Source organism: Poromitra crassiceps (genome assembly GCF_964638095.1).
Source record: "Poromitra crassiceps genome assembly, chromosome: 17".
Lineage (NCBI taxonomy): Eukaryota > Metazoa > Chordata > Actinopteri > Beryciformes > Melamphaidae > Poromitra > Poromitra crassiceps.
Window position 1 is genome coordinate 2,450,593 of NC_139635.1, and position 12,440 is coordinate 2,463,032.

The 12,440-nt window shown below is 45.0% G+C and overlaps 1 protein-coding gene across 1 annotated transcript in view; it reads left to right on the forward strand.

The window, feature by feature from the left end:
- Positions 1-11,971, forward strand: part of LOC310792002 (potassium voltage-gated channel subfamily B member 2-like) — a gene marked incomplete at both ends in the record, with an annotated part of 44,448 nt that extends 32,477 nt beyond the window's left edge. Inside the window, one exon of the mRNA XM_083653684.1 lies at positions 10,070-11,971. Within this exon, the coding sequence (XP_083509810.1) occupies positions 10,070-11,971 (1,902 nt within the window). The remainder of the gene's footprint in view (positions 1-10,069) is intronic.
- Between the last annotated feature and the right edge of the window lie 469 nt (positions 11,972-12,440).

Consider the following 12,440-nt stretch of genomic DNA (forward strand, 5'->3'; position numbering starts at 1 on the left):
ACAAGTAAAAGTTGAGGCCGGTTGTATAACTCCTCTCTGCCAGCCATGTTATTTTCTAAGATAGAGAGGCCTGGGACTTTACAAAATTCAAGTTTTATTATGAAAAACTGTCAGAATTCTAAACCAAGTTACCAGTGTTTTGAGCCTGCCAGATTTTTCTGTCCACAAACCAATTTATCTTAATCAAGTCAAGTCAAGTCAAGTCAAGTTTATTTGTATAGCACATTTCATACACAGAGGCAATTCAAAGTGCTTCACATAAAATGGTTGACAGGAAAAAAAAAAAAAAAAGAAGAGAATAAAATGGACATTTAAAAGCATCATAAGCACATAAAATGGTTGACAGGAAAAGAAAAGAAAAGAAGAGAATAAAATGGACATTTAACACATTCACTGCCAGACGTTTTTTTTTTACTGTAGGTAGGTTCTGCCAGAGGGTTTTTTTGAGGATTCTGGCTCATCTTTCAAGACCCGAGGATTCTTTTCTGCTAAGATTTTGTGAACACACAATATCTCAAAAGAACTAATAGAATGTGTGCTTTCTCTGTCTAAAAGAGTTAGTTTGTAGAGTTAGTAGTTATGTAAGCATTAGCAGTTGAATACAGCATGGTTTCAGCGTCTGAAAATTTATTCCGAGATAAACGGCTTTTTGTGAAATTCGATAGAACATTCACTTTAACCATTCATTTTTGGCATCAGTAAGACGTCAGACATCTAAACAATAGTTTTGAACAGTAATTTCCTCCATAACAGCAGGAAACCCCCCTCTGCTTCCAACTCCTCCCTCCGTGGGCGTTCTCCTCCGCCCTCCTTGGCTCTGCAGCGGGTCTGTGACAAACGAGTTGCTGCTGCTGCTGCCTGGCAGTCTGGATGGGGCTCGCTGGATGGGTTTCGCTCGTTTCTTGGCGTTTCGGTTGAGAGCTCTGATCAAGCTCTTGCGATTCTGGGCTTATTTATGGTGCGTGTTTCAAAGTGTGCATCCAGTCTATTCTTGGAACCCCCCACCGTTGCCACCGCTGTGCGTCAGCGTGAAAGTGAAAGCGTTTTCGCCATCCATTTTACAGTATGAGAACGGCTTCCTCGCGCTTTTCCCTCCAGTTTTGGCTCGCCTCTTCCTACTCTGGAGAGACATGTCGCCACTCAGTGGGTCGGTAAAATAGATTATACACATTCAATACCTCCAATATTGGTATAGGAGACGTAAAAGGGTTAGATCAACGTCCCACCGTCAAAAAAAAAAATCGACGTTTTTTTTACGTAAAAACACGTCATTGGCAGTCAACCGTTGGATTTTGTTTGACGTAAAAACACGTCATTGGCAGTGAACGTGTTAAAAGCATCACAACAAAACTTTAAAAAAAGAGTATAAAAAGTGCATTAAGCAACAGGCGCAGCAGTTGCAGAAAGAGCTAAAACTTATAGAGGACTCATTGGGTTTGCATAGTAGCTGTCAGCAGTTAAAAGCGACGGTAAACATAAAAGTCTTTAGTCTATTTTTAAAAGTAAGTAAGGTTGGGGCAGATCTGAGGTCTTCAGGCAATTTGTTCCAGCTAGCAGAAGCATAGTGGGTAAATGCAGCCTTCCCATGATTTGATTTGATCCTAGGGACAGTTAATAAGCTGGACCCTGTTGACCTAAGAGTTCTAGACGGTTCATAGCGTGGGAGCAATTCAGCTATGTATTTTGGGCCTAGGCCATTAAGTGATTTATAGACTAATAACAGTATTTTAAAATCTATTCTATGACACACTGGCAACCAGTGTAAGGACTTAAGAACTGGAGTGATATGATTAGCTTTCTTAGTCTTCGTTAGAACTCTAGCAGCAGCATTCTGAATGAGTTGAAGTTGCCTAAGTTCTTTTTTGGAGAGACCAGAAAAAAGGCTATAGTCTAACCTACTATAAATGAAGGCGTGAATTAGTTTTTCTAGATCCTGTCTGGACATGTATCCCCTAATTCTTGCTATATGTTTAAGATGATAAAAAGCTGATTTTCTAATTGACTTAATGTGGGAGTTAAAGTTGAGATCGGAATCAATAATAACTCCAAGATTTTTGACTTGATCCTTAGGCTTCAGGGATAGAGACTCAAGGCGTACAGTGATTTTAAGCCTTTGTTTTTGGCCTACCTTGACGAGGTTAGGGACGACGGGTGACTCGCCCGGCTGTTCTCCCATAGACTCCTAGTGTGGAATCCCATGCACATCTTTTACAATGCGGCTGATAGGACCACATTGTAATGTTAGAGCATTGACGTATATGTATGCTTTTTATTTATTTTATTTTCCCGTGTCTGAGTTTGTTTGTTTTTGTTTTCTTTGATAACAATTGAAAAATTAAATATTGAAAAACAAGGCTAGGTCGGAACCTAGCATATGGCCAGCGTGAGTTCACGAACATTGGCACTCAAATCCACATGCAAATTGGACTGGACAAAGCCAGATATAGGGCCCGCTTGCGCTGGCCAAAAAAACAAGTAAAAGTTGAATACTTTATTTCACTCCATCTGCCAGTTTGAAAGTTAAAATGCAACAAGGAGATGATACTGCTTCAGGATATATTGGGTGATACAGTAAGTGCCCGCTATTAACGTTCCTGCTATTAATTAATTGTTCCCTGTGTGCATATCAATGAATTAAACCAGCAAACTCATGAACACCAGATGCATTTCCTCAAGTTATTTTCTACTGGGAGTAGCCTACTTAAAAAAATATAGCCTATAGCCTACCTATCTTATTCCTCTTAAGAAGTCTTAGCTGACAAAGAATGTTGCACAGTTGATTTCACTGCTTTTGACAAAATGTACTATTGTAAGTAGCTTTGGATAAAAGCGTCTGCTAAATGACGTAATGTAATGTAATCATAATGACTATTTGCCAACTTAATGAATACAATGTGAACAGAAATGTGACATTTGTCCCTTCTGGCCTTGGCTGAATGGGCCTAGTAGCCTAGTGGTACTTTCCACAGCGAGGATCATCCAGAAAACGGACTGAGGGAGAAAATTCAACATCTCTCTCTAACACTGACCCTGTTGTCCTAGACCTAGACTAGAGGAGGTGAAGCATGTGCAGTGGGAGTCTTGTCTCTGCAGCTCTTGGAGGACGTTTCAGGATAATTGTAATAGGATTGTGTTACTATCTATAGGAAGGATAGAGAGAGGTTAGAAGTGGTTACTCATTCTTTCCTCCCCCAACAGGAAGAATCAAGCAACAATCGGATACTTTGGACACGGCCCTCTGGGACACTTTATATTGAAAGAAAAAACCCTGTCAGGAAAGGCAGCTGTCTTTAGAAAGGCTGACCGTGCATATCACAAATGCTCTTTCTATATAAAGACAGACCTGAGTGGAGCCTCCTCTGTGTTGGTAAATCAGACTGTTATTGCCAAGAGCTTGTGATTCCAGTAGAGCAGAGAGCAATACTTTAGAGATCTGAATAGTGACAAGTAGGGATGCCCAATGCCGATATGAAAAAGTTGGCCCATACGATGCTGCTAAGGCCGATAACCAATGTCTACCAATATATGATATGATCTGTATAAAAATAAGTTTCTGTGACAATCAAATTTTGTACATACTTGAAAAACACATGGGGCCCTATCGTAATACAAGCGCTACAGTATTTGCTTTTTGCGGGCCGGTTTGTGTGCCCTAACGCGCGTCTTATGGTATCGTCTGCCCGAGCAGGTGTCATTTTGCGCACAAGCCACAATATCATCGTTTTGCGCCGGGGTCTGTGTGCTAAGGCTACGTTCACACAGCGCACCCAAGCCTTGCCTACAACTTGCCTTTACCCACGCTTTTAAATAGGCGTCCTTTTTAGTCAATGAGGCTGTGTACACAGGGCGCCTCAACGTGAACCTTGCGTGTACCCACGCCTTGCCTGAGCTGCGCCGATTTCATCGTTTAGGCGTGAGTTCTATTTTCAAGCCGACTAGGCGCGTGAAGGCAGACTTCTTCTGTCAAGCCATGAAGGAAAAAAGTGACAATATCCGTGGGAAATGGCAAAGTCAACTGAATTTCAAAATAAAATGGTGTTACTACAACAGTGTTGAGCAGAGAGAGAGAGAGTGATTGACGGGTGGCTATCATGTGGGGCTTTCTCCCCGTCGGTAAACAAATCTTCAGGAGAGAGCGACCGAAGAAGCAAGATGGACAATGAAAAGTTAATCCACTTACAACAGCATCCAGTTCTCTATGACAGCAGTCACCCAAGAAGGAGACCTGGTTATACATATCCAGCATCAATAGCACATTAAATATATCCGATTTATTTTACCTACCCATGATAATTCGGGACCACACGTGACAAAAAAAACATTCGGGAGAGAGGAGAGGCGCTTGTAACTCGGCTGTTTCAGCGTGGAATAGGCGTGCAGTGTGATCGCAAAAGCGTGTGATAGGTTCACGGCACGCGCAGCTCAAGGTCTGTAGGCGTAGGCATGGGTTGAGGCAAGGCAAGGCGTAGGTGCCCTGTGTGAACGTAGCGTAACGCTGCTGTAGGCATGCCTTATGCCAAACCAGGTGTTTCCCCACAAAATGCATGCCTTATGCCATAAGACGATACCATATGATATCGTCGTTATGCGCTTAATTTATTGCGGCGTCTTTGCGTTAAGGCGTCTGAAAACCAACTCCTATCGCAAAAAAGGCACTGAAAAAGTGGAGTTTTCAAGACCCGCTCACTTCCGCGAGCAGAAACCCTCACAGAGTATAAAAGCTTCACACGTTTTGTCGTCAGGATTCCGTGTCTCTCATTTCCGTGCGACAGGCCAAACCTCAAGCATCATTCCAGCTTGGATTTGCGCGAGATCATGAAATCTCGATCACATGACAAATCCATCTTGCCACACTCCAATCTATTGGTTTGAATCTGAACAGTGGTGGCTTCAGTGATGGGCTTTGGTGTGATGCCAATGAGATTGACGTGATGGACAGATGGCTCATCCAATCACCTGTCAGCTACTTTTTTTTTTAATGCCTGCCCTTTGAAATGGTTTCCCAGATTGTTATGGGAAAAAATCCTTTGTATTATGTATTTGATGCTCTGTGAAGCTCGTTTAGTAATAGGCTTTTGATGCCTCGGTGCTCTACTGAGCCATTTAGAAGGTCCTTTGTTCCTGCTGCTGTCAAATTCTTTAATGAACACTGCTAGCTCTGCATTGTGAGGCTCTCTTTTCATGTGTTATGTAACTCGTATTGTGCTGTATGTTATTGTTTTCCTGTTTGTGTATCTGTACTCGCTCTGGTGGCAAACCATGTTTCCCCTCGGGGATTAAGAATAAACACCATAGCATACCAAAACAAAGCATCTGGCAGCGTCAGGTTAGCAACCTGCTGTCCCACACCCAAAAAACTAATTTAAACTGCATTTAAGTAAGTAAGTAAGTAAGTGTTTTAGAAATAAAGCCGTGAACAGACCTGTGTGAGATGTGGACTCATTGTCCCTATGAAATAAACCATAAGGACCATAATGATAATTGATTGCATGTATATAGAGTTTCTATATTCAAAGCACTTCACATATCGGGGGGGGGGGGACTCGCTGGTGTAGTCTACGCTCTACGTGATGCGTGATAATTGAGCAGAGATGGGAAGTGTTACTGTACTTAAGTAGATTTTTCGAGTATCTGTACTTTACTTGAGTATTTAATTTTCTGACGACTTTTTGCTTTTACTCGTTACATTTTAACACAAGTATCTGTACTTTTACTTGTGTACATTTTCAAAACAGGTTCGTTACTTTTGTTTAAATGCACGAGAAAGTAATTTAAAAACGAGTAGAAATGGGAGAACGGAGCAGAAGTAATAGATAAAAGCTCATTCCAGCTCCGCCAATAGTATGACTTGGCACTCCTCCGGTGCCGTAGATGTCTGCTTGTGATTGGCTCTCTCAGCCTCTCTGTCAGTATTATGAAACCTCATTGGCTAGAGCAGTGATCCTCACTATTTCTTCGATGAGAGCCGCACTGGCAGGACAAAGTCAATAGGAGAGCCACTTTTACCGCAAAACACCAAAAGCCACCCCAACCAAGCACATCTGCCTACCATTTTTTTGTTTTATTGTTTTCCACACACACACACACACACACACACACACACACACACACACACACACACACACACACACACACACACACACACATATATATATACCAGTTTCCCCTAGAAAATCTTTCAGGCCTGGAGGGATTTCGAAACGTACCCCGACCGCAACGGTGGGGGCCGTCGATGGCGACGCTGAAGTTTTAGCTAACCTGTTCACATCTATGTTCGCAATGGCATCCCAAGTATCATCATACTATTATGGGATGCGATGCGAACAGTTGTATTATGGGATGTGCGTTTCCCAGGCAACGACACACGTTTTGGAACAGCGCTGCACGCTGGCACAATACTCCTAAAAGCAAAATCCTTATTGTTTTGAATGATTTGGCACCTTCTATTACTGTCAACACCAGTATTGTTGTATTGTAATAATATGCCATAAAGGTTTATTGAAATTTTGGGGAGAGCAGGGAAAAACAAAACAAAAAAAAAACTATTTTTTATTAGAGCCGCCAACTAAAGCTTTGAGAGCCGCCAGCGTCTCGCGAGTCGCGCAATGAGGAACTAGGGGCTAGAGGGTCTCTTAAGGGGCGTGGACAAAGCAGCACAAAGAAGAGAAACACGGATGTTCTCTGAGGGGAGGAGAAATGTTGTATTAACACATTCACTGCCAGACGTTTTTTTTTTACTGTAGTTAGCTTCTGCCAGAGGGTTTTTTTGAGGATTCTGGCTCATCTTTCAAGACCCGAGGATTCTTTTCTGCTAAGATTTTGTGAACACACAATATCTCAAAAGAACTAATAGAATGTGTGCTTTCTCTGTCTAAAATAGTTAGTTTGTAGAGTTAGTAGTTATGTAAGCATTAGCAGTTGAATACAGCATGGTTTCAGCGTCAGAAAAATTATTCAGAGATAAACGGCTTTTTGTGAAATTCGATAGAACAGTCACTTTAACCATTCATTTTTGGCATCAGTAAGAGTCAGACATCTAAACAATAGTTTTGAACAGTAATTTCCTCCATAACAGCAGGAAACCCCCCTCTGCTTCCAACTCCTCCCTCCGTGTGTGTTCTCCTCCTGCCTCCCTGGCTCTCCAGCGGGCGTGTCACAACGAAGTTGCTGCTGCCTGGCTGCTGCCTGTTTGCGCGGCCGCTGTTTGAGGAAGTCTGGGTGGACTCGCTCGTTTCGTGGAGTTTTGGTTGAGAGCTTTGATGCGATTCTGGTCATATTTATGCTGCGTGTTTCAAAGTGTGCATCCAATCTATTCTTGGAACCCCCCACCGTTGCCACCGCTGTGCATCAGCGCGAAAGTGAAAGCGTTTTCGCCATCAATTTTACAGTATGAGAACGGCTTCCTCGCGCTTTTCCCTCCAGTTTTGGGTCGCCTCTTTCTACTGTGGAGAGACATGTCGCCACTCAGTGGGTCGGTAAAATAGATTATACACATTCAATACCTCCAATTCTGGTGTAGGAGACGTAAAAGGGTTAGATCAACGTCCCACCGTCAAAAAAAAAAAATTTTTTTTTTTTTTTTTTTTTGACGACTCAACTCGTCGTTGGCAGTGAACCGCTGGATTGTGTTTGACGACTCAACTCGTCGTTGGCAGTGAACGTGTTAAGAGATACATAGCAGACATTAGGGGCCGTGCAGACAGCCAGCACTTATTAGCGCTCACAGAGTCTTTTTGGAATTCATTCTCTATAAGTATCTCTTTCAACAAGCATTTCATCGCGTTTAAAAGCTGGTGTTTTTTTTTTTTTTAGCGCAGCACTCTGGGCGCTGAAAGCTGAGGAAAGTTTAACAGGAAAAGCGCTCTGCTCTCTTCACTCCTCCCACCTCTTCTCCCAGGAGAGGAGGATTTTCATCTCGCTGCTGCCAGAGTTGCCAATAATCTGGCGTTTCCAAGCGTTCTTTTTTAAATAACCGCTCCCTGTGTGCATGGCCCCTTATGGTGTTGTTCTAACACATACATTCAGTTTGTGCGCTGTCAACATTCAGCTAATATGGAATATGCTGGTGTTCTAACACCAGAGACAGTTCTGTCTTAATAATAAACCTTGAATTTGTGAATGTGATCAACCTTGTGGACATTCAGTTTCTTATCCATTAGGTATCAGTATCGTATCAGTCTCGCGACGCTTAGCGGCAGTGCCGTTGGAAAATAGTTTCCAACAATCCAACTTGCCGTTTTCAGCGTGTAGCAACGAGCTAGCATGTAGGTTTCTGCCGTTAGCTTGCTAGCTAGTTAGCGTTGTTGTTTTCACTGAGGCGGCAGGGCATTATTTTATTTACAACGACACACAGGGAGGAGGAAGCGGAAGCCGCTCTGATTGACATGGTCGGAGCCAATGACAGAGTTTGTAATAAGCCGGGAGCGGACATCTGGCAGCCACTGAAACTCCAATGGGGAGCAGCTGTAGAGCAGGGGAGGGCTTATCTCAGTTGCCTGTTTCCGTAGCGCCAGACTCTCTCACGGTAGGGAGGGGAGGCTGGCCAGCAAGACTACCTATCCTATAACCCGGAGGGTCGTTGGCACCACAGACGATCTGTCAATAAGCTTTCTCCAGCTCTCTTTGTCCTCAGCACGAATGAGTCCACTCTATTACGCATGGAGAGAATTACAGCATATTGCATGCCTCGCGCAAACAGCGATTGCAAGACGGGAATCTGATTGGTTTTGATTGACGTAATGCCCAGCATTGCCTGGCCACACCTGTGAATAATTCTGGTACTTAAGACTGCCCAAATCCCGTTTGCGCAGGCATTTTGGGGGCGCAGATGATTTTAGCATGGCTCTAATTTGCGCCCGCGCGTGCCGTGAACGTTTCCGCATCCTCACCGAGAATTGCATCCCCAACATATTTTGGGGCTGTTTTAACTTAGAAATCAGGGAGGTCACGTCTACCCAAACAATTCTATCACTTTTAAACAGTTACATTTCTGTATAAATCATTACAATATGCTCCCGTGAGGTGGGGATGCTGCCGAGCGGGGGTGCAAAACTCTGCATAACACCTGGACAAATGCGCATGGCAGACCGATATCTTCCCTGCCTTAAGGCACACGCAAACAGGTGCAAGCACAAATAGGGGATATCGCCTGTACGAAGATAGGGCCCTTTGTCTCTCGAACCCAAATCTGAGAACATTTCTACATATGATCTCTGATGTCTGTATTGTAGGTAGAGAGACAACAGTGAGGCGGGGCTCAAAACAGTTTCAGGGGAGACTCAGTGAATATCTTAAATGTGTGTGATTTGGTAAAAAGAAATAGTTCAGAGATACAGTAGTAGTTTAGGGGAATTCTACTGTGTTTTTCCAATTTCCCAGAGTTAGAAACTAATAAAATGCCTTCAGACAGACCTTTTTTGTAATGTATTTGGTGTAGTCTGAAGTATATCAAACAGCGATATCTTGGCTCAACTGTTGAGTATATATGGGATCAAATAACATCATCATGATCAGGCATCCAGGAATTGAGCGAAACTAAGCAAGTAGACTAATGGGGGGGAAGGCTTTGTCTGAGGGGAGGCCCGCAGTCTCAGACTTTGAAAACCCCAGAACTAGACTACACTGCGAGGACTGTGGTACTCTTTTTTAATAATTGTTTCACGTCGCCAGTTACACCCTCGAGCCACCACCAACGAGCCGAGCCGTGGCTGACCTGGTGACGTGGCACCATTTCCTGGTTGAAAATGGTGCCGCATTTCCTGGTTACTGGTTAGCATTATGGTTTTGGTTAGGCCGAAAAAAGGGGGGGAGGGGGTTTAATCCGCTATATATATATGTTTTGGTCTGAGTCAAATGTTCTATGGTCTCTCCTGATTCCAAATATAGTTGAATCGCTTGGTTTGACCAAGTAAAACTATTTCTATAAGCATTTTATGAAATGTCTATAGAAAAGTAAATGGCAGATTAAATCCCTTGGTTTGTATGCCTAACCTGGAAGTGGGCGTGACCAAAATAGTTTAGAAATCAAAAATTATTAGCAATAAGAATGTGTTCTTTCTGTGTCTGATAGGTCCTGGCCATGATCTCCATCCTTTTCATCATCATGTCCACCATCTCCTTGTCCCTCAACACCCTGCCGGAGCTGCAGGTGATGGATGAGTTCGGCCAGTTCAGTGACAACCCCAGCCTGGCCCACGTGGAAGCCGTCTGCATCGCTTGGTTCACCATGGAGTACGTTCTGCGCCTGCTCTCAGCACCCAAAAAGTGGAACTTCATCAAAGCCCCGCTGAACGGCATCGACCTGCTGGCTATCCTGCCTTACTATGTCACCCTCTTTCTGACCGAGTCCAACAGGAGTGTGCTGCAATTCCAGAATGTCCGCCGTGTTGTCCAGATCTTCCGCATCATGAGAATCCTCAGGATCCTGAAGCTGGCCAGACACTCCACAGGACTCCAGTCTCTGGGCTTCACTTTGAAGAGGAGCTACAATGAGCTGGGGCTGCTCATTCTCTTCTTGGCCATGGGCATTATGATCTTCTCCAGCTTGGTGTTCTTCGCTGAGAAGGACGAGGACGCCACCAAATTCACCAGCATCCCTGCCTCCTTCTGGTGGGCAACCATTACGATGACCACTGTTGGTTATGGAGACATGTACCCACATACCTTGCTGGGTAAAATTGTGGGGGGACTCTGCTGCATTGCAGGTGTGCTGGTCATTGCCCTACCCATCCCCATCATTGTGAACAATTTCTCTGAGTTTTACCGTGAACAGAAGAGGCAGGAGAAGGCGATCAAGAGGAGAGAAGCTCTTGAGAGAGCAAAGAGGAACGGTAGCATCGTCTCCATGAACCTAAAAGATGCCTTCGCCCGCAGCATGGAGCTGACAGACGTGCTGGTGGAGAAGGGAGAGGACGGCAAGTGTCCTGTGGACAACCACCTCTCGCCCAGCCGCTGGAGCTACCACAAACACTACTCTAATACAGACGTGGCTAATGTTAGCCCAGCCCGCTCCCAGCACAGCATCTACCAGGAAGTGACCCAGCTGGGCTCCCCTGACCGAATCAAGCCCCCTCCTAGCAGAACAAGCCCACAGCACCTTAATGCACAGCGGCTGGAAGACACTTCCAATAACATGATCCTAGGCCAGGAGCAGCACGGGAAGAGGCTTGAGGAACAGATGGAGATGAAGGTGGTGGCCTCCACATGTGCCAAGTCTCCTCAAAGGAAAGAACAAGCCATCCTTGAGGTCAGCCCTGCTGGCAACTTCTCCAGTGCGTTCACATGTTTATCTGGGGAGGAAGGAGAGAGAAGCTCCTTGCTACCCAGTGTTGGAGTAGTTCAAGCTGGTCCGAGACACCAGCGTATACCCCCTCCCCTGGACCTCAGTCAAATCAGCTCCATGGAGGTGAGCATCCAGCCCCTCATCACAGAGGGGCTGTATGAGTTTGACAGCAGTGGAGATATGGGCGTTGCATCACAGAGTGGGGAGAGTTTTGGGATGACCTGTGAGAGCATCCGGGCCTCCATGCGAGGCAACAGCACCCCTCAGAAGATGAGAGCCCGCAAAGTCAACTTCATTGGATCCCAAGAGGAGACGCTGATGGCAGTGATGACACCTGTTTCCCGGTCTTCTCCCGCTCTCGGCTCGACCGTGCAGGAAACTAAATCTCCACTAGGGCGTCTGCCACCCCCATCCCCCGCCCGACAGTCTGTCAGTCCAAGCAGCTCCCCAGGGGGAGGGGGAGGCACCGCGGCCAGGAGCTTAGAAGGTGAAGGGCAGCTCACAGCCTTAAGCCGCCGGGGAAGGAATCACATGGAGAGGTCTGCTGTCAGCTCAGGCACACTGTCACCTAAAGCCAGCCCTCTGTCACCTAAAGCCAGCCCTCTCACAGTGGGGGAGGGGGGAGGGAGAGATGGAGCAACAGAGAGTGGAGAGAGAGTGGAGAACCACCTCGCCTACACGCATCTGTGAGGCAGCATGTGACCCTGACAGGCAGGGGGCGCTTCCGAACCAATGGCCAGAATAAAACATTGGCATTTTAGGTGTCTGAAAACCAGTGATATGTAGAATATCAACATACATTTGAAACAAAACGTTGGCAAAATATGTTTCTAAAATGTGGCATTTTAAGTCTACAAGCTCAACATAAATTTGAAACAAAATGCAGGTTAATTAGAAAACCTTGTTGCCTTTCCATTGTTAAATGCAAGTAAAACAACTTGGTTAGGTTTAGGCAACTAAAGCACCTTGGTTACGGTTTGGGTTATGGTTTGGGTTACGGTTCAAAGTAAAACCATGGTGCCTTGCTCGTGAGTCGAACACGCGTTCTCTGGCTTGTAAGATGGGGAGACTACAGGTCAATCCCACCCCTTCATGGGTGGCAGCAACATACTTCAACATGAGACACGTGTTAGACTCTATGACGTGTATAACATTAATA